This window comes from Boleophthalmus pectinirostris, unplaced genomic scaffold (assembly GCF_026225935.1).
Source record: "Boleophthalmus pectinirostris isolate CB_2022bp ecotype Guang Dong unplaced genomic scaffold, ASM2622593v1 HiC_scaffold_22, whole genome shotgun sequence".
NCBI lineage: Eukaryota > Metazoa > Chordata > Actinopteri > Gobiiformes > Gobiidae > Boleophthalmus > Boleophthalmus pectinirostris.
The window spans coordinates 13,294,627-13,318,380 of NW_026571190.1; the positions used below are offsets into that span (position 1 = coordinate 13,294,627).

The 23,754-nt window shown below is 35.2% G+C and overlaps 2 protein-coding genes across 7 annotated transcripts; one reads left to right on the top strand and one right to left on the bottom strand.

Annotated features, from left to right (window-relative positions):
* The first annotated feature begins 1,300 nt into the window (after window positions 1-1,300).
* On the top strand, window positions 1,301-10,458 carry LOC110155989 (CD48 antigen-like). Of its 6 annotated transcripts, none has more exons than XM_055158779.1 (8): window positions 1,301-1,348; window positions 1,929-2,001; window positions 2,612-2,926; window positions 3,586-3,891; window positions 5,561-5,860; window positions 6,588-6,701; window positions 7,185-7,438; window positions 8,756-10,458. In XM_055158779.1, exons 2-8 carry the CDS (start codon window positions 1,941-1,943, stop codon window positions 8,810-8,812), a joined length of 1,407 nt encoding a protein of 468 aa, XP_055014754.1. In that variant the 5' UTR covers window positions 1,301-1,348; window positions 1,929-1,940; the 3' UTR covers window positions 8,813-10,458. The 6 variants fall into 6 exon arrangements, with proteins under 6 accessions (XP_055014754.1, XP_020775826.2, XP_055014756.1 ...); XM_020920167.2 differs by having other exon boundaries at window positions 7,398-7,438; XM_055158781.1 differs by having other exon boundaries at window positions 5,561-5,853; window positions 6,587-6,701.
* LOC110155987 (uncharacterized) lies at window positions 10,458-12,303 on the bottom strand. The gene is made up of 2 exons (XM_020920165.2): window positions 12,144-12,303; window positions 10,458-11,460 (listed from the first exon to the last, which is right to left on the bottom strand). The coding sequence occupies exon 2, from the start codon at window positions 11,454-11,456 to the stop codon at window positions 10,536-10,538; it is 921 nt and encodes a 306-aa protein (XP_020775824.2). The 5' UTR covers window positions 11,457-11,460; window positions 12,144-12,303; the 3' UTR covers window positions 10,458-10,535.
* Window positions 12,304-23,754: the final 11,451 nt, after the last annotated feature.

Consider the following 23,754-nt stretch of genomic DNA (forward strand, 5'->3'; position numbering starts at 1 on the left):
TGTTACTGAGTATGTTTTCAGTGCATTTTTTTTTATTTCTTGAAAGAAAGAAATGGTGTGATGAAATGTGTGCAATATCACATGTTTACTGTAAATGGTCACATGACCACAGATGGTTGTGTAAAAGTTACACCTTGAGGAGAAGATGATGCCTAGAATTGTCTCAAATAAAAGGTTAGAAAAGTTATTTAAATTTAACCCAAGACTATGATTTTTGGCACACATCATCTTAAGGGTCCGAGTAACAATAAATGACTCCACTTTATTTTGGCTTGTAGGAGTGTAGGATGGAAAACATGTTGGTGGTCCCTATTGTGACCAGTTGGATAGGACATTGTACCATGATGTAGGGCAGTATATGAGCAAATATTTATATATATGCCTTGACATATAATAAATGTGTTATGGCTAGGTCAACTTTATGAATTGGTTTATATCCATTTCAAGAGACATTCAAGATATGTTGCATGAAAGTAATGGCTCTGTCAAGTCCTGGAACTAAGTAATTGTCCCTAAAAATTAAAACTTTTGTTCCTCGTACTGACCTGGTGGAGAAAGGTGAGGACACTGATAATGTTCACCAGTAGCTCCACCCCTTCTAAACTACCCTCAATTATTGACAAGCAAACGTAATTGAGCTGCTATAGGGACATGTCTGAAGAATATCCAAGATCATGTAGTTGCATAAGACAAGTCTGAGGAACATCCAAGACACTCAACCTTCTACTGGGACAAATCTAAAGAACATCTTAGATCCTCTAGCTGCTAGAGAAACAAATCTGAGGAACATCCAAAAACCTCTAAAAGCAATAGAGAGAAATATGGAAAATGTCTAGGGTCCTTGAGCTGCTTTTGGTACAATTTGAAAGAACATTCAAAGTCCTCTAGCTGCTACAATTCAAGTCTGAGAAACATCCAAAGACCTCTAGTTGCTATTGGGACAATTGTGAAGAACATTCTTTTAGAAATGATTATGCCCCATCTGCTCATATATAAGTGGGAATACTATCTTCCTCATTTTGAGGAATAATTGCACTGTCTTATATTAAATGCAAAATCTGTCAAGGTGAAAACAATATATATATCTTTTAAATGTTAAAATGTCATTAAAAATAAGTGTGTCTGTTATTTTAGTGATAATCTTAGTGAACAATACATATTATATATTATTATATAGAGCATATATAAAGGCCAGTAATAATGCATAAAATTATTTTTTTAAAGGATGAATCCTGTTTATTTTCCCTAATATACAGTATGTGATTTTATCCTGTTCTAGTCCCACCCCCATTTGACTTCCTTGTTTCTTAGTTAAACCTCAAACACCACTACGCAACAACAGCTCAATGTAAGTGTCTTATATATGCTACTTAAAATGCTATTAAATACGCATTACGCATTATTTATGTAGGCTTATGTATGATAGCATGAACTGTATATTTGGTGCTGTCTGAGTATTTTAGCAGAAATTAATAATCAGTCAGTCAGTGAGGTGTTTTCTTACTGAGTGATTTTTTTTTAAATAGGTAGATTGATATTTCCTTAATGTGAAAATGTGATTTTTAGGCTTTAACCATTATTCTAACCATTCAACATAAAGAGAACTGTGAAGCTTCTGGTCATATGATGCATGAAAAAACCCACAAATAAAAAAACTCATGATGTGGTGGTTGGCTGGTGTTAAGAGATGTAGAGAGCTTAACAACAAGAGAACATGCTGTGCCTCTGTGTCTTCTGCCTCTCAAGGGTATAATAGAATAGGCTTATACTACTACTACTACTACTACTACTACTACTAGTACTACTACTACTACTACTAGTACTACTACTACTAATAATAATAATAATGATAATAATAATAATAAGAAGAAGAAGAATATGCTTACAGTGAGTTTTCATTAATTTCTTTCACTTTTGTCATTTTCTAGCTTTTCTGAAAAATGGGGCTGATCTGTTATAATCCTCAAAACAGGAACATACTGGTCTTAATCTTCCTCACAGGTAATATAAATGCTCAGTATATAATTGATATAATTCATTACATTTGAACACTATTATTGCTAATTTTAACCTATTTAACTCATAATACTTCTTACTTCTGCTTGACTAATTATACTATTAAAGAATATTTTTGGTGGTTGTATTTTTGTTTAGCTGTAGCCTTTTTTGTGACTGGGACCAAAACCCTAACCTTAACCTAAGGAAGGTCTGAGGGACCAAAATGTTGTATCAAAACCAAAAACAAAACAAACAAACAAAAAAACAGAAATGAGACAGTGTGCAGGAGTTTTCTTGAAAATTACCGGGACCAAAGGAAATGTACTTCTCATATTCAGAAGAGGGGAATTAGTTTGCACACTTGCCTAAATTCCCACAGTGTCTCTTGTTGGTTTGTTAATATGGAACATGCCTGGGTGATTATGGGATTTTACTGAGACAGGACTTTGTGGTAAATTCAGCAATTCCTGCATTACATACTTTTATGTCCCAGCAGTCCCTCTGCATCATATAAGTACTTAATATAGTAGTATACTATAGTATAGTATACTATACTATACATAATACACTTTATTACTTTTATCTGCTACCACTTCTTGTGTTTGTCTTCCAGTGCTGGTGGTGCATTCTGAACATATTACTAAAAGAGAAGGAGAGACAGTGATTTTACCCGTGAACAAGCCCAACACACTAAAGACCTACGTCTGGTCTTATGGACCAAAGAACCCAACCAAAGTGATCGCTGTAGTCACTGATAACATCCAGACAGTGGTGAACGGGACTCGCTTTGGCACAAGGCTTGATTTAGACATTAGCACTGGTAACCTGACAGTCCAGAATCTGACCATTAAAGACTCTGGAGCATTTCTGATCCAGATCCTGACTCATAACAGGACATTGGAGATGCAGTTCAATCTTGTGGTCACTGGTACGTAAAGCTTTAATCCAGTTGTCATGAATGTAAACTTTCGACAACATTATAGTGAATAAATGAATTACTGTAATATGGGAGCACAGTGGTGACTGGGTTTCAGTCTCTTACCCGTCCAATAAATAATTTTCAGAACCCCTTGGGGTCTTCTCTGCAAAAACAAACAAAAGAAATGAAATTCAAATGTTATTATCATTCCAATTCCAATGCAGTCCGATTTATTTGTATAGCACTTTTCATAAACACTTTCTAAAGAGTTGCACAATAATAAACCCAACATTGCTAATAAAGAAACAAAAATAATAGCAAACCATAAAATATAATTTGTACTTGGCTCTTCTCTCTAACAATGCGTGGGGGTCAGGGACAGTAGTACCCTTATTCCCTGACAGAGACGCCTCCTTGAGAGGTGATCTGGGCATATCCACACAAAGGTCCTGAAAAAGACCCAGAACAGACTGGGGGACTATGTCTCTCTGTGGCCTGGGAATTTCTCATAAGCCCTCTGATAAGTGAGGGGCGTAGTTGCCTGCGTCTTGAGAAATTGCCAAAGGTCTCTTGCCAAAATAACAATAAAATAATTTGGGAAGCTGCTCCTGACAGGTTGCCACAGCAGCACTGAACTATAAATGTGTGTGTTGTATTTGCTCTTCCAGGAAACACTGTCCTCATCCAAGCTCTAGAGGGCACTAATATAACGTTGCCAACCGGAATGACGCATCTTGAACCTGAATATGATATCTTCTGGACTAAGAATAATTTCAGTGGAAAACTGATTGTAAGCTGGGAGAACAACATCATCACATATGACCCAGGGCTGCAGGAGCATTTGCTGCTGGACCCTCAAACCGGAGCAATCACCATCATCAACATCCTTAAATGCCACTCTGGATTTTACTGTGTCCGACTGATGTACAATGAAGATTTACACAGCATGATGGAATATGAGGTGCAAGTTTACAGTGAGTACCTGAAACCATGTCAGTTTTTTTTTTTTTTTTTTTAACAAATATTGAAATTGAGTGCAAATAAATGAGGGAAAATGTTCATTTAGACAGCAAAGGAGAGGCCAAGCACCACTCAACACTCAACAGTTATCATCTTCTTTAAAATGCTCCAATAAGTTGTTAAATTTCTGAGTCACAGGGTAAAATCATTAGGAGCAAACTGAAATGAGTTTTGAGGGAAAGATAACAATTTTTAGATTCAACTTAACCTGATAATTAACCAGTATCATTTAGTGAGTTAATATCTACTGCAACAGAGCAGCTCCAATCTGTAACATACAAAAGAAGGACATCATTAAAGACACGCTTTGCGATAAACAAACAGGTTAAAATTAAATAACTTGAGTGATACTTTAGTACATTATTGTCCATTATTACGTTACCTACTGCTGCACCCCTGTCACATTGAACAACTGAGTTGAAAGTATTCAGATTGAATATTGTTTATCTTAAATAAGGCATCTGGATCTGAACAGAAAATGAATCCAGGAAAAAAGATTCTCACCAAAACCAAATTTCTTGTAAAACAAATATGGGCACTATCAAAGGCCTTCCAAAGATATCAGGGCTTCTTAAGTGTTTGCAGGAGTAGAGTTGTATATTCCATTATCCCTTATATCTGAGAAGGAGTGTCTATTCTGGACAATGTAACCTGTACAAAGTGAACTAGAAAACTTATTTTTCCTATGGGGCCATATGAGAAACAGAAAATATTGTGGAGGCCCAGGTGAAAATGCTTAACTCAGTTCTACATAATACTAATTGTATTTATTTATAAAAAAGGATGGCAGTAAAGGCTGGTAAAAGTGTATGTTATGACGACTAAGCAATGAAAAAGTGAGTTACATAAAAAGTTGCCTTTCAAAAAATGTCATTTAAACACCTCTAAACTAAAAACAATGCAGCTTTAGTCAGTGCATGAGGTAAAATCATACAATTTTTATTTTGTAATTCCACATTAGTCAACCAAAGGGCCGTATGTGTCCCGGGAGCTGTACAATGCCCAGGTCTGACCTAGATTTTAAAGGAGGAGAGGGTGACCACAGTTTGAAATAAGAAAAGTGAACAAAGCCGGTATTAATAGAACAGAGTTAATACCTCAAAAAATAAAATAAAATAAAAAATAATCCCTATATAAATCAGTCCTTTGTTCAAATCCCAAAAAGTATCCCAAAATAAATTGTCCCTTTAAAATAAAAGTTTCAGAAAAAAATAATATGGTTTATCTACCGGGGTAGTATGATTTTTGTTTTTTCGTTGGTGCTGGTGGAGCTGAGGATCTTTACCTCAAGTAGAGTGGTAGAGGCTTGGCTTAGGGTCTGCAGGTAGGAGTGTGGATAAACTGGATAAAGAAGATTACATTTGAAAGAAAACAATGCCTTGTTAATAAGTTTGAAGGCCAAATTAATCTCAATTAGATCATCTGTTCTGTTTGAGTTTAAGAAATCTGACATGGTACTCATCTATTATTTGAGTATAATATAGTATCTAGTATATGTGTATGACCTATTTGGTGTGCTAAAAAATTTAAATTTTCATCTCAGTGACACCTGTTTGGAGCAATAACCTTTGCACAATATTTGTATACAGTGATACTGTGATATAGTAACAAATCCTGTTGCAGGTCCTGTGTCAGCCCCTCACGTCTCGTTTGAGCAGAACAGCTTTGATTCTAAGGAGCCCTGGAGCTGCAGAGTGAACTGCTCTGTGCAGAATTCAGAGAATGTGGTTCTGAAGTGGTACAGAAGAGACAAGATGTTGAACCAAACCAGTGACTCAGACCTGTCCTCCAGGCTGGTCCTGCCTCTGAATGTCCCCCAGACTAAAGAGGAGGTCATCTACAGCTGTCAGGCTGAAAACCCCATCTCCAATCAGACCATCATCTTTAACACATCATACTCATGTCCACAGAAAAAGGAAAAGGGTAAAAAGTTATATAGTACACATTGACTAAGTAATAAGCATATGTTACATGATATGCCTTAAGACAAAGGCACCGTCTATCAATATTTACATTTATATATTTATTTGTTTAATTTCTCTACATAATTTTCACATATGAATTTAACCTTATGCAGCAATCTTCCATCTTGTCACTGGTTGGTAGATCAACCACAGAGCAACATTGTTGTGTGGGCGGAAATCAACAGCGAAGCGCACAAGTGAATCAAAACAAACATGACCACACTGATGGGGAAGATGTCAGTACTTTTAGATATAACAAAAGTTTGACTTTTTTCCTTGTTCCGCTGTTGTGGTGGTTTGAATAATCAGATTGGAATAGTTGTTATGATGCTACGCCTTTTCCTAACTGCTTTTAGCAAGAGCTGTTCCAGACTGATAAATGTGTAGAACTCTATTCAGTGTGCTACACATATAAATCTGATCACTGCACAGTCCACAGTAAAATACATGCATTTTGAAAAGAATTTTTGTACTGATGATGAACTCCGTGATACTTCCTGTGTCTTTCATCATTCTTTTAACCTTTTCCTCTATACTAGACACTAAAGTCGACTAATGGAAAGCTATAATATTTACCACAGATGCTATCCCATCAAATTATTAATAACTAGTAAACACAAGTATAACTTTTTATGCTAGACAGTATTTATATAATATCTTTATAAGATTATCTTCTTTCTTTTTAGATTTGTCACGGTCTATTGGAGTCGGAGTCAGTGTAGGTCTGATATGTGCAGTATGTTTGTATGGGGTAGTCTCCTACAGAAAGAGATTTTTATACCACACACCAAGTCCCAGAGGTAAGTCGACACACTGCACATAAAGTATCATATGTCATATAGTATGCTTTTCTATTCTTATTTTTGGACATTTACAGACAGGGGACAGGTTTTTCACATTCACAAGTGAGACATTTCAGTTTGTAGTTGTGGTATAAGCAAACCACATTACAGTATACAACTTGGAGCCATGCATAATGCAGTTTTAACACACTGCTTTTGTGCTTTTGTGGCTACCTGGCTCACACACTGAGCAGTTTTGTTTTTTGAAGTTTTGAAGTTTTTGTTTTTTTAACTCGGTTTTTAACATCATATCATTGGATTTTACCCAACTAAGAAGTACAGCATTTGCAGTTCAAAGTACACAAGTAAGGAACTGTTGGGTTTTGTGAAATGAGCTGTTTGTTTTTCTCGTACTCATGGAGACTGTGCAAGAAGCGAGCTAAGGTGGTAGCCATAGACATTTGAGATGCAACAGGCTTTTTACACCATATGTGCCAGCAGATGTGGCAGACGATCTTGCAGAAGGAAACACAAGACAACACGAGGGAATGGACCATTTTGTCACCAATCGAAACACCAGAGAACATGAAGAACATGGCCTTTCCTGTTGCGTTTACCCGGTTCCCCCCTGTACACTGCTGTGGTGCTGCAGGACACAGAGGAGGGACACCTTTGGCTCTTCCTCTTCTCTAACTGCCCTTTATTATATTTCAGGGGATTGTATTTACTTGGAAACCCCACCACAGACTACTCAGGTAAAAAATGCACACAACTTAAAGGCGCATTGTGTAACTTATAGTAGAACATGGTGGATATTATTGCTTTGTCTGGAATGTTCCACAATATGGCATTAAATAAACATATATTCACGGTGTTATGACCCAGCTCTGCTAGGGACAGGGGGAAGTAACAAAATAACCAAGATTGTAAAATGGTAAAACTAAAGTTGTGATTTATTTAACAGAATTGTAAGGTAAAACTAACAAAACAATGATTTTTACAAGAATTAACAAAAAGAGGCTCTAAACAGAGTGGCTAACAGTATAAGGAAAAGTAGGCTAACCAAACAGGGTACACTAAATGAAACAGAAAAAACAAAAAAAAACAGTCTAAGTCACCAGGACTCTAGTATCTCGAGAAAACACACCACAAGAGACACAAAGGTGGCATGCAAGTCCACAAACAGAACAGCTGCCATGAGTGGCAAGGGGCGGGTCCTTTTATAGGGCCAGAGCTCCAGGTGTAGGCCCGGGATTGGCCAGGTGTTTCGGCTTCCACCAATCAGCGGGAGGGGCTCCAGATGCCATCTTAAATTGATTCCTCCAATCACAGCACCACAGCAGGGGTCTGTATATGGAGGCTTGCACACACAGGGATCTAAGCAGATATGGCCATAGAAGGATCTGGAGGCCTGTGGCCGTAACACATGGATAGAAGCAGGTTTTGCCACCAGGCCAAGTCCAAATCCAATCTGTGGAGAGGGAACCATGATCACAGTAAGAATTATGATTTTAAGGTAAATTTGCGCAAAAACAAACAAACAAAGTCATGAAATTAAAGCTAGTTAGATAAGATTAATGCCACAGTGTGAAGCATTTCAAGCAAGGCAATAAAATCTCCAAGGAAACAAGTAAGTGGTGGATCCCTGCCTGAAAAGGTACATACTGCATCTTTTACCTTCAATACATTGTAATATTGTACTGTTGTCTTAAAAATATGAAAAATCAAAGTAGTTCATTTTGAACATTGGTCAAGTTATTCCTCACTTACCTTATGCATTATGAGCATCCTAATTATTCACTGTTGAATTTATGAACACTTTTCACAACTCTCAAAGACAAGTTTTGCTGTGATTGTAACAACAACTAGCACTTTCTTATTACTAGACAATAACATGCTTTCTTATCAAATGGAGACAACACGCAGACAGTTTTTTGTCTGAAATATGTGATAAAAAAATCTGGTACAGTTCTTTAATTTCTTAGGTGTGAAACATTAATGATCCTGCCATATGCAATGCCTTATGGTACTTTTTGAAGTATGCATTGACATTTCTTCTGTTATTTTTCCAGGACCATAGGATGAACACCGTAATGCTCCCCAACGCTGATAACTCTGAAGGCAAATAGTTAACATAACAGTTATATCCAAGAACACTCTTTTGTATTTTTGTATTTTGATAAATTAAATTTTTTATTGTTTTAAGGATGGTGTAACCCGTAAACTTTATTGAACAGGGCAGCATAGTGTGAAATGGGGGTGAAGAGCAATTCAGCAAATTGTTGAAGCTGGGAGTCGAACCCAGAACACTTGGCCACACATTATGCTAACAACATTTCTTTTAAACTTTCTACCATGTTATAACAGTGTTCCCTCATCAAAAATCCACCTTATGATACAAAACTCTGCACAACTTCACAAACCTGATGCAATATGCAAGTCATTAGCAGGATGCACATTGCTTGTGTTGTGATGGCGCTTTGATGGGGGAGTGACTTAGTGCGGAGAATAAAGGGACAAGAGACTCAGAGCTATATTTGCCAAAAACAACATACAGTATTAACTTGTTTTTGGTGAATATAGCATTTTCAAAACAATAAAAGGTAACATGATGATCTAATATGCTCTCTGTTAGTAATAGAGATAGAAGTAAAATAACCCCTCTTTAAAGTAGGCCTGCATATTCGTGTTTTCCTAATAATTTCATGATTAAATGTGACAGAACCTTTGGTGCGTTGTATAATAATTTTTATATCAGTTGTCAGTTTGTGAAGAAAAGTTTGAAAAAAGAAGAAAAATGTACGTTGTAAAAGGGAATTTGTATATCCATGTCATCTATACTCAAAATTCCAATAGTTTAAGTAATTGTTTAACTAAAAAAAAGATCGCGTCATTTATTTTTATTCACTAAAAATAATGATGAGATTAGAAAAGCTTTGGTCCTTGTTTACAGTGTAGTTGCAAAGTAGCAGTTATAGAATGAACTCTAACTAGATTATCAGCAAGTTAATCAAAACAAATGGCCCTACTTCTTTCTTCATAACTTCTTCAGGGCTTTGTGTGAGTGACTGTAGCTCCCACCAGATGTAATGATGGGGCTATAAGTGTTAGCCTGCTGCTGTCCAGTTGTTTTGTGATGATATTTTATCCCTAGATGACTCAGGATTTGGTTCTATAAACTGTATGTCATATCTGCTGACCATGTCCAAAACCAAGGTGAGATTCTTTGCAAAATCTTAAATATAATTATGAGAACTAGGTAAGTAAGTAAGTTGTGTATGTCTATTGTCTGTATTGCATTTTGGTAGCAGTGGTAAAACAATAAAGCAAAGAATGTACCTGTTGAGAAAACAGAACACTTTTAATGTAAAGAAAACGATTCTCAACAACTTTTATTGTTCTTTTATCGAAAGTCTGCTTACTTTTTTAAAAAATTTGCTGGTTTCAGTCCCTGTTCTTGAAGGGTAAAAACATTGATTAAACCAACAGAATATTGTTAAAACCTGCTCAAAAATCACAGGGGTCAAACTGAGGATCTGCATTCTCTGTGGGAGGAGCAGGTGTTGAGCAAAGCAAAGTGTCTCCTCGCTCAGCCCCTCCATCCTCTGGCTCCTGACTTTATCATGATGCCTTGAGGGTGTCGATTTTATGCTCCGGTACGAAAGATTAACTGGCTATTATTATTATTATTAAGGCTATTATTATGTCATGTATGAAGGCTTTTGTGCTCTAGATAGTTTTACAGGCATGAGCAAATAACAAAATACACAGAAATAGAATAAGAAATTTTTATTTGTATATAAATTGTATCTGTTGATGTAATAATATTAAAAATTTGTTATGAAAAATGCATTACAATTTAGTTTCCTCAAAGGTTACATTACAACCTCCCTCTTGTTTATCTGCACCATTACAAATCTCTCCCACCTCTCTTCCACCAAAACCACTTTCTATTCCATTTTCTCTTTTATCTTCTACCCCAATCTCCTCCGCATCTGTTGTATCACCCAATTCTTCATCAGGTTGTTGTCTTTCCAAACCAGAAAAACAAATCTGAGCCCATAAACAGTCTCTAAAACTACAAATCCCATTCAAAACTTCATCTTTAATACTACGCCTTGGTTGGTTTTTCCCCCAATCTTCCCATTTTGCATGAATGAACAATGCGATCAAACACAGTGCCACAATGCTCAAAAGAGTTGGTAAAATCCAAGGTGCCGGTTTTGTTTTTTTATCCTTGTTTTTTGAAATTTCTGAGTCATTTTTTGTGTTGTTTTCTTGATTGTTTGAGGTGGTTTTCGCTTCACTACAGCTTGAAGTAAAATTCTTGTTATCTTCTATCAGTGTTGGACAAGTTTTGGTTACATTGATGTGTATCAGTGATTCATTAGCCATTGTTTGTTGCTTGATTTTGTTATTTGAAGTTGTGCCATATCTCGTGATATCAGTAATATTATGCATAGTCCCAGTTATGTTGCTTGTAGTTGAAATATCCTCATCGTCCACTTGTATTGGTGAAACTGTCGTTAATGTAACGTCGTCAACTGATCTGAAAGTTGTTGAAGACTCATTTTTGGATAGCAAATTACTGGAGATGTCTTGACTAGGTGCTTTAGAAGTTGTAATATCGTTTGTGTTGCTGTTAGATTCTTGAAGTGTGTCCAGGGTTGAATTTGTGATATTAGATGGTGAAGGTGATGTAATCTCATTGGCAGCCAGTGTAGAAATAGCTTGGAGTAAAATGAATAGGGTCACAGCAAGGCTAGCCATCATCAAGCTATAAAAAACAAAATACAGCGTTATTTAACAGACAAAATAAAGTTTTCAAATTGAGATGGTTTTGGACATGTTCAGTAAAGACAGTGAATATATGGTACAGATGTGGTAGTACCAGGAAGGGAGAGTGAATACAAACTACACTGAGTACAACTATTCAACATGTGGGGGCTGTGTTTCAAAAAGGAAGTAACCTAAACCACGTGCTGAGTCCACCAACATGTGCGTCTCCTATTCTTGTTCTAGAGACATTCAGTTCATTCATTTTGGTAACTTTTAAACGTGCTTAACTTTAGATAATTTCAGATAACTTTAGATAACTAGATAACTTCAAATCCTTCCAATCTTATTACTTCTACTTCATTAGAGGTGCTATATTTAACTTCAGATAGTGGTTTTGCCAAATACTTATCTTTACAGAGATGATATTGTTTACTGTTAGCAAAGTCACCTCTCCACAGATCTGACTTATAACTTGGCTTAATGGTGTCACCTTTTTGTTTACACTGAACATGGGCAATAATACCATACTGTGGAATATCTATCAATAACATCTCAATTAAGACAAGATGATGGCAGACACCCTTCCAGAAAAGTTACTCTGCGCAAAGTTAATATAATTGTGTTTTTCTAACTGTATTTTCTCTAAATAGCCCAAAATGTAAAAGGATAAGATTTACTTGCCTCTTTGATAAGCAGGACGTGAAGTGACACGATGGAGAGAGTGACTGAGAAGTGGAGGTCTGATGGGGAAGATGATGAAAGACCTAAACGGAAAACAAAACCACAGCATTGCCCTGGGAGCAGAGGTGGAGTACTACAGAGACACAATTGTACTGAAGTAAAAGTAATTTTTTCTAGTACTTAATTGTCATTGTTGTACTACTACTACTACTACTACTACTACTGCAAAAACACACACTATTAACTTCTTCTATCTTAACAAAACGTATTGCAAATCTTATCATACACTTCTTTCATAACTATTTCTATTGCTATTACTACAACTACAAATAATCACTAATTCTACTATTAGGCTATACTACAAGGCTATTACTACTATTGCTACTACAACAACTACTACTGCAAGACTATACTACAAAGCTGCTGCTGCTGCTGCTGCTGCTACTACTACTACTCCAACCAACTGCACCTATCAAAAAAGATTTGCCTACATTTAATACTTTAAGTGACACATGCAGATTATATATTAAAAATATCTTCCAAAAATAGTTTTTAGGTTTATTATTCCAGTTTGCACTTAATATAAAGAAGAAGACATGCCATGTTTAAAAATGTAAATGGAAAGTAATGGAAAGTACTAGCCTTTAGATAGCGCTAGAGGAGTACTTTCACACCTCCACCTCAGATTTCAGTTTCAGACAGAACAATGTAACTTTCAAAACACACAAAATGGATTCAAACATCAGATGGAACCTACAATGCTCTTTGTGCTTGGCTCTTTGTAAGTTATTTTATTACAGTGTATTTTGTTTTACTAATTTATTTTGAGGTTTATTGTAAAGTTTAGACATTTTAATATTGTAAATGGGGTTGCTGGATGCCTCCTGTTGCTACAGGATCTAAATAGGGCCAAAACAATCACAAAAAAACAAAAAAAAAATGTAATCTAATTTTGATGATAAGTGCTTTAGGGAGCACTCCAGAGCAAATGATTCATGATTGGGAAATATTTTGTCTCTTTGCGCTATTCATTACCAGAAACATTAAGAAACAACATTTATTTATTTCTAATGTATACTGTACCTGAAAGCATATCATATAATATCATATCATATGAAAAAGGAAGACTTATTACAAGTAACGTTATAAGGAATTTTTGAGTATTTTTAATTTTAATCATATGAGGTTACGATTCTGATTTCTGCTTCTCTGAAACGTGCTGCAGAGATGTTACAGGTGGGTTATGTTTTGCTCACTTGTTTGACCACTTCCTGTTTCAGAAGTGGGTTTTAGAGGAAAGTGGTGGAAAGTCAACAACATGCCACAAAATATATTATCATTATACATATATTTTTTTAAATTTAAATATATATTTTAATTTACTTTCTTCTCCTCGATTCATTACAAATAAATATACAATTAAAATGGAAAAAAAAAAAACAACTGTGCCCAGTGCAAACTAGGACAAACTAATTAACAAATTGAGTAACATGTTTGAACTTATATTTTATTTTCAGAAAATGTTCTCCTTCAGGTCAGTAAATCAAATCTGGGGTACCTGATTTTCAAAAGGCACAAGGAGAAATATGTATTTAAATCTCTCTAACTTGTCAGTATCTTATTTTAATACTAATGAACTCTCAACATGTTGAATCTCCTCTTCTTAGAATACTCCAAAAGAGCATTGCATTGGACACATGTAGAGAAATAATTAACCATGTGTATCTAACCTTGGTGTTCCTCTGTTTCAGTTCTGTGCTGTTGTGCGTGGGAGAATGGTAAAGTGGAAGTGGTCAATGCTAAAGCTGGAGCCACAGTGACATTAAAATGGAGAAAACCTTTGAATCCAGATGAACAGATTTTATGGACTTTTGGAACAACTGACCAAACCATTATGATCGCCAAAGTCAGTTCTTCTGAAGTTCAAGTCCCGCGCTCAGATCTATTTCAGAGCAGGCTTCATTTGGACAAAGAGACTGGAGATCTAACCCTGTCCAACCTGATTGTGAATAATACAGGAGTCTACAAACAACGACGCATCGGATCATTCATCTCATACCAGTCATTTAAACTCACAGTCTACAGTAAGAAGTCAATTTGTTTCTGTGACTGTCTTCTTTGCACTCTCTGTCCACACACCATTTCACTTCCTGTCCTTTCATCACATCTGATGATTTGATCTTGCTCTATAATGCATTAGTCTTATTTAACCGTTTATTACTATTGTACAGTAGTGACAGTTGCCCTGGCATAGAGTCACGTAAGTGAGGCTGTCCATCTGCACCATCGGCCCCTCTGACAACCACCAACAATTATGCACACACCTCAATCATACTTTTTGGTCCAAAATAATTTCTCACTTACCCTATACATTCCAGGCAACTTAATTATTCACCATGGTGAGTTTATAAGCACGCCTCACAGCTTCTCAAAACTGAGAAACCAGAACAGTGTTTGAGAGAGAGTTTTGCCAGAAACTAACAACAACTCGCATGCTTACAGGGCACTTCCTTATTATGGAAGAATAAAACGCTTTATAGTTAGATGCAGACAGCACACACTGGACTTATTTTAACTTCAGTAACTGCATATACAATAAACTAAATGTGCACTTAGGCAAGACATATTTTGTTCACATACATGGAAATGGGCTTTTAATTAAGTAGTTTCTTAGCCTGAATAATTTTTAATAAATTATTTGTTCATTATGTAGTCTTGCATGCTTTAGTAAGACAAGGTGTAGTTATTTTAAAGTGGTACCGACTGATTTCTTTTTCAGATGCCCTCTCACCACCATCTATCAGCATAGTAAAATCACATCTGGGAGGGTGCCAGCCGCTCCAGGTCGAGTGCTCTACTAATAACAGCAGAGACCTGAGCCTGTCCTGGTTCAGAGGGAGAGTCCACCTCCAAAACATATCCAGTGTTGAGTTAGCCAGGCTTTCGCTCCCTTTGGAAATAGAGTTCAGTGATACCAGCTTATACATCTGTGAAGCACAAAACCCAATGGAGAAACAGAACACCACTTTTCAGCCCAGCGAGCTGTGTCTGAAGAATGAAGGTAAATGTCATTCATGTTAGATATCAGGCATTTGAGAAATTTAATTTTGATTGATGGGGTGTGACAAATGAGCTCCTTCACAAGTGTCACTGAAATAAACAAAACTGGTTTCATCATGTTGATTCTGATGAGACATGATAGAGGGAGTAATGACCATTACTGGCCAAACACTGAATTTAATCAAATATACCTTAGCTTTAATTAAAAAATCAAGTTACAATATACACCCCACAACTGAGTGTGAATATATTAAGACTTCTGTCATTATTTCTCATGATTCCTAACCTGCTCCAGATTAGTTCTGCTGGAAACACATTTAGGTTTATTTCCATTTTGGTTCCAGAGAGCAGCAGCTGCCACACTGAGCTCATGGTGAGACTGATCCTGTCTGCAGTCATAGGTCTGGTTCTGATTGTTCTTGTGGTCGACCATCTCAGGATCAGGAACTGAACTGGAGAAAATCAACCAATCAGGACATGGACATTTAATGAACCAGAAACTGGACTCTAAATGCATAATGTGTGAAATTATCAACATATACTGTATAGGGCAGAGCAAGTTCAAGATCCTGCATTACACAAAATTGACTCTTGTGAGTTTTAATCCATGTTATAATGCTATTACCTCATCAAAAACATACCTGGAGTTGTTTATTGTTTCATTTACAAATGTCTGAATAATCCGTTATTATTGGTCAGACTACATCTCCAAAGCTCAAAATGCTCTGTTCCTCCTTGTGATGTCATGTAGTTCAAGTTAACAGCTACCTTTTACCTTTTGTTTTGTAAAGATTGGCAATTCCAGGACTTAAATTATCCAAATGATTCTAGTGAAGGTGGAGTTTAAAACACAGTGGAGCACTTCTTGCAATACCACATGACAACACAAGGTGGAACAGAAGAACTCGTTGCTGCATTTGTGTGACATGACATGGCCTGTGTGAAAGAAACAAAACAGCACTCCAGGTATCTTCTGATAAAAACAAGATTATAAAATCTGGTCCCTTTAATTATAATGTATTTAAGTGTTCTGTCTTTTTCTTGCTAATGTCACAATTTTATTAAGCACTGATTCTGTATACCAGTATGTATTTACACACCTGAAAATATAGAGTATTTTCAAAAATATGTGAGTGTTTTTCTTGTAATTTCTGTGAATGTGCCTCACTCTTGACTCTGGTCCAGTGTTTATTGCCTTTACTGTTTATCTGTGCTATATTCATCATCACGTTTCACACATCGTCTTTAAACTCTTATCTAAATCATTTCACATTCACTGTTCTTTATCTCAGTTTACAACTTATGCTTGATCTGAAGGTCACTGCTTTAACTGGTCCTTGTCTAGATTTGATTTAATCCTGGTTTTGCACTTTAGTCCGGGTGGATGAATGCACCCAGTACCAAACACACTTTTGGTTCATTATTGGTTCATTATCAGTTATTTTAGGGAAACGTTTGTCTCTTCCTCTCCTTAAACTGCCCTGACACAGGATCTGCTGACCCTACCTGACCAGTCCTCCTGTCAAACTGCACTGAGACCTTTGACTGAGACACAAAGAGGACTGGGAAGTGCAGGGTAAATGTTGCTGCAACAAAACTTTAATTTCCCGGAAGATCAATAAAGTATCTCTCTCTCTCTGCTAGTCCAGATTTAGACCTGGATTAGTACTGGTTCAGAGCTGGTGGGATCCTGATTAGTTTTGTATTAGAACTGATGTACACCTGGTTCAAACATGTTCTTTTCCTGGTGAATTATGGTCCAGGTTCAGATCTGAGAGTTTATGGGGCAAAATACTTTGGTTGTTTTTTCCAGTTTGCACATTTTCTGATGGCTCAATTCAGTTCTGCTAATAAGGAAATGTGAGTTAATTTGTGGCAAATCTTAATGAAATTACAGTACCTAAGAACTGTATTAGTCATAAAAGACACTTATTTTAACATTCACTGGGAAGCAATGTAATAAAACGCCTTTAAAAATACAACTTATGGTAACCAAGAGTATAAAGTCCATATGATAACAAGGAAGTATACTGCATCCTGTGAAGTATATAAGGAGCAGAAGAACTCCACAGCATCAGTGTATGACTACTACAACTACTACTATAGTTCATCTCAAAGAGCACTTCTGAGTGAGTCAATTCTCTTGTCTTTCATAATTTTGTAAAAATCTGTCCTGTTTTTCTTATTTTACTTCCTTTAGCTTGTGTGCAGAGCATTATATTTGAATTGGGAATAAATTACAACATTACAACAAGTTTAAAAGCATTTTTCTGTACTGTCTCCTTGGTTTGGACAATAGTATGAAACATTTTAACCTATAACTAAAAAGTTGAAGGTTCAAATCTCACTTTAAACAGTGAAAGTGTATGATTTAATTTTTACTTTATTTTTTCACAGATTTGAAAATGAAAAGTGTTGTGGTTTTTTTCCTTTTTGCCGCTGTCGCATTGAGAGCCACAGGTAACACGCTTAAACATATTAAAGTTCCACTGTGTAACTTTCCTGTTGGAGCGTCTGCCATCTGCTTAATTCATGAAGATGTTATTGCTTTGATTGAGGAATATTCTGCAGTATGGCATTAAACTAAATCTATTTTCATTTACGGATATTTTTAATACATTCAAAAACGTCCTTACTGTGAGTGGGTTTGCCTCTCCATAGATCTGGCCTGTAATTTTACTGGCATCACCTGCTTGTGCTCATAGCCCAAGTCCTACACTGTATTTTGAAATTTCAATGAACATTTTAAATATTTTAACAATTATTTTTTCATTTTAGCGACCCCAGTGGAAGAGGCTCCAGTGCAAAAGGTGGAATTGAAAGAGGAGCCTAAATCAGGTAACAGTCACTCACCAAAAGTACCAAAGAGATATCCACCCACTAACCACAGAGTTGCGAGTTCAGACCCCAGAGTTGATAAAGATTTTTGCGCTCAGTAGAATTCTGCTGCAATTCTGACTAGGTTTTGTAGAAAGACATTTTAAATATCATATTTACTGCTTATTATGAAATATTTACATGTACTCTGGATTTACCATAAACCATAATCACACATTTGGGACTGGAAAGCTACAATCTTTCAATACATTTAACTAATACCTTATAACTTTAGGGGACATATTTGAACAAGATTTTATTTATTTATTTATTTTTTTCATTTTAGCAGTGGACTGAGGGTTGTCAATTTCCACTAATTGCACTGCACAGTGTTGTTATATTCTTAAGCAAGACACTATTATGAGAAGAGAAAAACGGATTGTTGATGGGCTTTAGTCTTTTAGTAAGGCTGAGTTACTTTATATTATTTCTTCTTGCTGAAAAAAAATGTAAACAGTTTTTCTTAATTAGTTTTTTCATGTTTAAATTAGATGATATTTGATTTGATTAAAATTATGTATTTATTCATGATATATATATATATATATATATATATATATATATATATATATATATATATATATATATATATATATATATATATACATATATTTATTTATTTATTTTTTTACAGAAGTTAAACAAGTCCTTCCACCACTGGCCCCTGAAAGTAAACACACACTGCACTTGACAATTATAGACCTATATACTGTTGTTCTGATGTTCACTTTATTGACATGAATTATTTGACATGTTCATTTTCACAGTCCACTCTCAGTATTGTCTTGCTGGTTGGGAGTTTTTTCGTGGAAACTGCTACTACATAAACAGAAACTACTGCTCTTGGAGTGAGGCCATGGTGTGTTTTTTTTTTATTCTGTTATACATTTTGTGTATTTTCATTTGTTGTTTTGTAATAGTTCTAACTGGAGTAGCAGGAGTTAGAGCAACCACAGTAGCACTCATATTCAAGGGCCTATATTACTCTATTTTCCAATCTGTGTTATAATGTTGTTTCCTCATCACAAACAGACCTGGTATTGTCAATCTCTGCTGAACAAAAGCTAAAAGGTAGGTAATGTGAAACTACCAGTGCATGACATCACAAGGTGGGACAGAGCATTTTGAGTTTTGGAGATGTGGACCGGCTAATAATATTCAAACATGTTTAAATGAAACAAAACACAACTCTGTTTTTGAGGAGGTAACAACATTATAACATGGCTTAGATCTTGTGTAATATAGGAGCTTTAAAGTATACAGCTAAGTGGCGATAAGAAACACAAGATGTGTGTGTAATCCCTCACTGGTTTCTGTGCAGGATTACTGTGCAAACTTCGGGGCAACTCTGGCAACTGTGCACAGCCCTCTGGAGTATAACCACTTGCAGTACATGGTTGGCAGATCAGGCTTTTTCAGTGCCTGGACTGGAGGATTCCACTTTGAGGTGAGTCATATTTTCTCTGAAATCTGTGGTCGAAAGTAATGACGTACAAAAGAAAAGGTCAAATACTTTCAACTCCACTACATTTTTGAAATGTGTGTGTGTGTATGCGTGAAAAAAAAAAAGAAAAGAAAAAAAGAAATTAAAATAAATACTACTAATAATGCTTTTTATTTTAAAATGACATGAAACTGAATTTAATATTATTGTAATGCTCTGTTCAGAACTCTTGGCGGTGGCAGGACGGCTCTTACTTTGACTATTATAACTTCATAAGCGGAGGATCTGGTACAACGTACAAGTGTCTGAGGATGAACTCTCAGGGTGAGTCTCGTATTTTAAGGATCATCTTTGGCACATGATTCATCTCTATTGAAATGCTATAAAACACAATTTTAACTATTAAATATGTTAATTATGAATACACAATTTTTTTTTTTTTTTTTTATTTTATTGTTCTTTTACTAATAATGGTTAAAATTGTTTTTCAGCTGGCCAAGGCTGGTACAGTTCTCACTGCAGCAACGCTGTACCCTCCATCTGTCAGATCAAAGTGCAGTGTTAAAATGTACTTCTCTATGTTTTGCTGATCTTGCATCATGATGATATTAGATGTTACTGAAATAAAATTACTCTACTTGTACACGTAAATTGTATATTTTAATTTAATCCTCCTGTGCATTTTGAAACAACCCAGTTCAGTAAATAAAGTAATACATAGATGAAGTTGACCTTTCAGATAAATTGTATTAATGCTGTAATTTTTGCTCTCCTCATTTCAAATTAATTAGGGTTTAGTTGAAGTTTAAACTTTAAAGACAAATACACAAATACAGTCAGAACTAAAGCAGGTCTAAAACTGGACAGGACTAAATAATTAAGCAGGATCCAGAATATACACTTCTCTAATTCAAAGCTGTGTGCCTCGTCACTGGTTGTATTTCCTAGAGTAACAAAACCAATTCTAACTTGAATGTGAGTTGAGTGAAGTAAGATTTTGTTCAAATGGACCAGTGAGCTCCATTGTTTTACATGTGTCACTAAAATAAACTATAACTAACTGATTGCACAGTGCTGTCTGAATCTGTCTCGAGGTGCAATGGAGGGAGTGATGACCGGACTAATATTCTTCTTTTAAAACAATACAAGAAATACCATTCTGGGTTTATCAGACCAACTAAACAAGAATCAATTCAAGTAAAACAAACCAGTGCTGATCTAAACCTAGGACTAAAGCAGCTTTAAATGGCCAAGAGAAACTTGCAACACACACATGAACAAAATCTAGTATAAACTGACCTTGGAATACACCAGACCAAACCACAGCTATGCCTGCTCTAATTGTTGTGTCTTTGGGCAAGACACTTTATACACCACCGTACCTAAATACTCTGTGATTGTTGGTGGTTGGAGAGGATAGATGTAGGTTGCCAACAGAAATAAACTGTACTACCAAGAGTAGAGGAAAAAAGAGTGACATCTTAAAGAAGCTAAAATAGTCATAACAAAAATGTTGTTAATATTGGTATTTTATTTTGAAATATAAATATTTTAATTTAATTTTAATATCAATATTTTTTTCAATATTAAAAAAGGATCAGATTTAGCTCCTGTATTTATGCTACTTTACAGAGAAGTGTAACTGGACAGAAGTTAGTTTTGTTTAGTTTTTTTGATAAAATATGTTTCCACGTTACAATGTCAAGGTGGATGGTGTCCTTAAAAGTCTTTGTTTGCCAATGTTCATGAGAGAGTTTGCCAAGAGTGAATATAATAAAAATACAATAAATAAAATAAAGTTTAAAAGTGCACTGTGTAACATCTCTTGACCATGGAGATTGCCGACCTGACATGTCACTCTCTAGAGCATTAAACTTATCTATAGAGAAAAGCACCAATAGAAGAATTTACAGATTAGATCTGTGGAAAGTAAAGGCTCACAGTAAGAATATATGTTTTCACAGACTTTTATCAGTAAAAACAGCTGTAACTGAAAAAAGAATAAATTTAATACAATTTGAGTAAAAAGACAGATAAGTTTAATAAAGGCTCCTATGGAATGTGGATGGATAATTTGGCTGATGTTGACATAGTTGAATAGACTGTGTTTCTGTCACTTTTGAGATAAATTATTTAAATCTACATCATTCATATTTTCAGGTGTTTTAAATGACAAGGAAATTTATTTCTCCAAAAAATGAAATGAGTAACAGTTGTTTGTGTATTTTCAATATGCCAGAAACTTAACATCAGTCTAAATTACAACAAACTAAAATGGACTCATGATCATAATAAACACAGCCTTGTTATCTTATGTTAGACTTTTTACCCCTTACTGTAAACTGACTGATCTTAACATTTTTTTTCCGATTACTTCCTGATAAGTGAATGATAAAACAACATATTTTATTGCCCAAACAGGAATACTCAAACCAAGTTTAGGAATACTCAAACCAAAATGTTGTTTTTTTAATCAATCATTGTTTATTTGTACAGTCCTCAGTTGGCTAACCAAATACTACGAAATCTTATTTAGTGCTGAAATTACAAAGTTAATATTGTTTAAATATTTTTCCCACCAAAAAAATCCAGAAGTGAAATATGAGTGTTTACTGCAGAATTGCTCAGGTCCTTGCTAAACATAAACAGCTTTTATTAAAATTGGGTTACAACATGTCTCTTTTTGTAAATAAAAAATATTTTAATTATTTTTTTCTTGTCATTTATGGACATGTCTCAGTGTCTGGCCTCTCTCTTGGCTCTGGTCCAGTATTTATTGCCTTTCCTTTTTATCTGTGCTATATTCATCATCATGTTTCAAACATCGTCTTTAAACTCTTATCTAAATGATTTCTCACTAATTCACTGTTCTTTATCTCAGTTTACAACTTATACTTGATCTGAAGGTCATTGCTTTTTGGCTCCTTGTCTAGACTTGATTTAGTCCTAGTTTAGTCTTGGTTCAAACCTAATTTGGTTCTGATTTATTCTGATTTGGTTCCTGGTTAGTCTTGGTTAGTCCTGATTTAGTCTGGTTTTTGGTTCAAACCTAATTTAGTTCTGATTTTATTCTGATTTGGTAAGTCCTGGTTTAGTCATAGTTTAGTCTTGGTTAGTTATGCTTTAGGCCATATTTGGTTCTGATTTAGTCCTGGTTTAGTCCTGGTTCAAACCTAGTTCAGTCTTGGCTTAATCCAACAGTTTCTGACCTGAAATAGTCCTTCTATGTTGGTTTGGTTTAGTTTCATTATGATCTTATTACAAAGGGATGTCAAGATTAATCACTTTATGTATACAATATTGTGTTATCATAATCATAAGATCTAAAGAAATGAATTATTGGTACCATTTTGGAAGCAAAAAAAAAAATCTAATATTCCATCTGCCTCTTATGTCATATTAACTTTACTTCATCATTAATCATTATCAATATTATTTTATAAAGCTGTGCACATACTGATGAATGGTGACCTATTAGACATGTGGATGAAAGTGCATTAAAGTTAAGGTGTAAATAATCCCAAATAATAAAATAAATCATAAAATTGTGATACAAATATTAAAAATTAATATTGTGGCACCACTAGTTACACTTAAAATCCAACAAATAGTTTCTCACAACAGATATAACAGTAGATAATAGGCTGAAATAAAAATCTACTTTGTAGTATTTCAATGAAGGATTCCTGGTTGGGTCATAAAATACATGTATTACACCATTTACTGGGCAGCAATAGTAAATACCATGAACATATAACTTACGGTAGGTAAGAGTACGAAGTCCAGATGAAAACAGGGAAATTATTGTCTCTTGTGAAGTATATAAGCAGCAGAAGAACTCCACAGCATCAGTGCACTACTACTACTACTACTACTACGATTCACCTTGAGGAGTATAATCTCAAGTAAGTCAACTCTGTTTTATTAGTTACAGTTTTTAGGTATAGACTTTTAATTTTAGTTCAGTAAATGTTTATTTTGAAGTATTCTGCAACAGTGGCTGTAGTAGAAATAGCTTAGTTACTACAGCAATCACCCTATAACTGAACGGTTGATGGTTCAAATCCCACTTTAATCTCTTCAAACTAGAGAAGTGTATGATTCCCTTAGTATCTGTAGTAGGTATAGTAGAATTTAATTTTAAATTTCAGATTTGTAATAAAATATATTGATTTGTTTTCTGCAGATTTGAAGATGAAAACTGTGGTGATTTTTCTTCTTTTTGCCGCT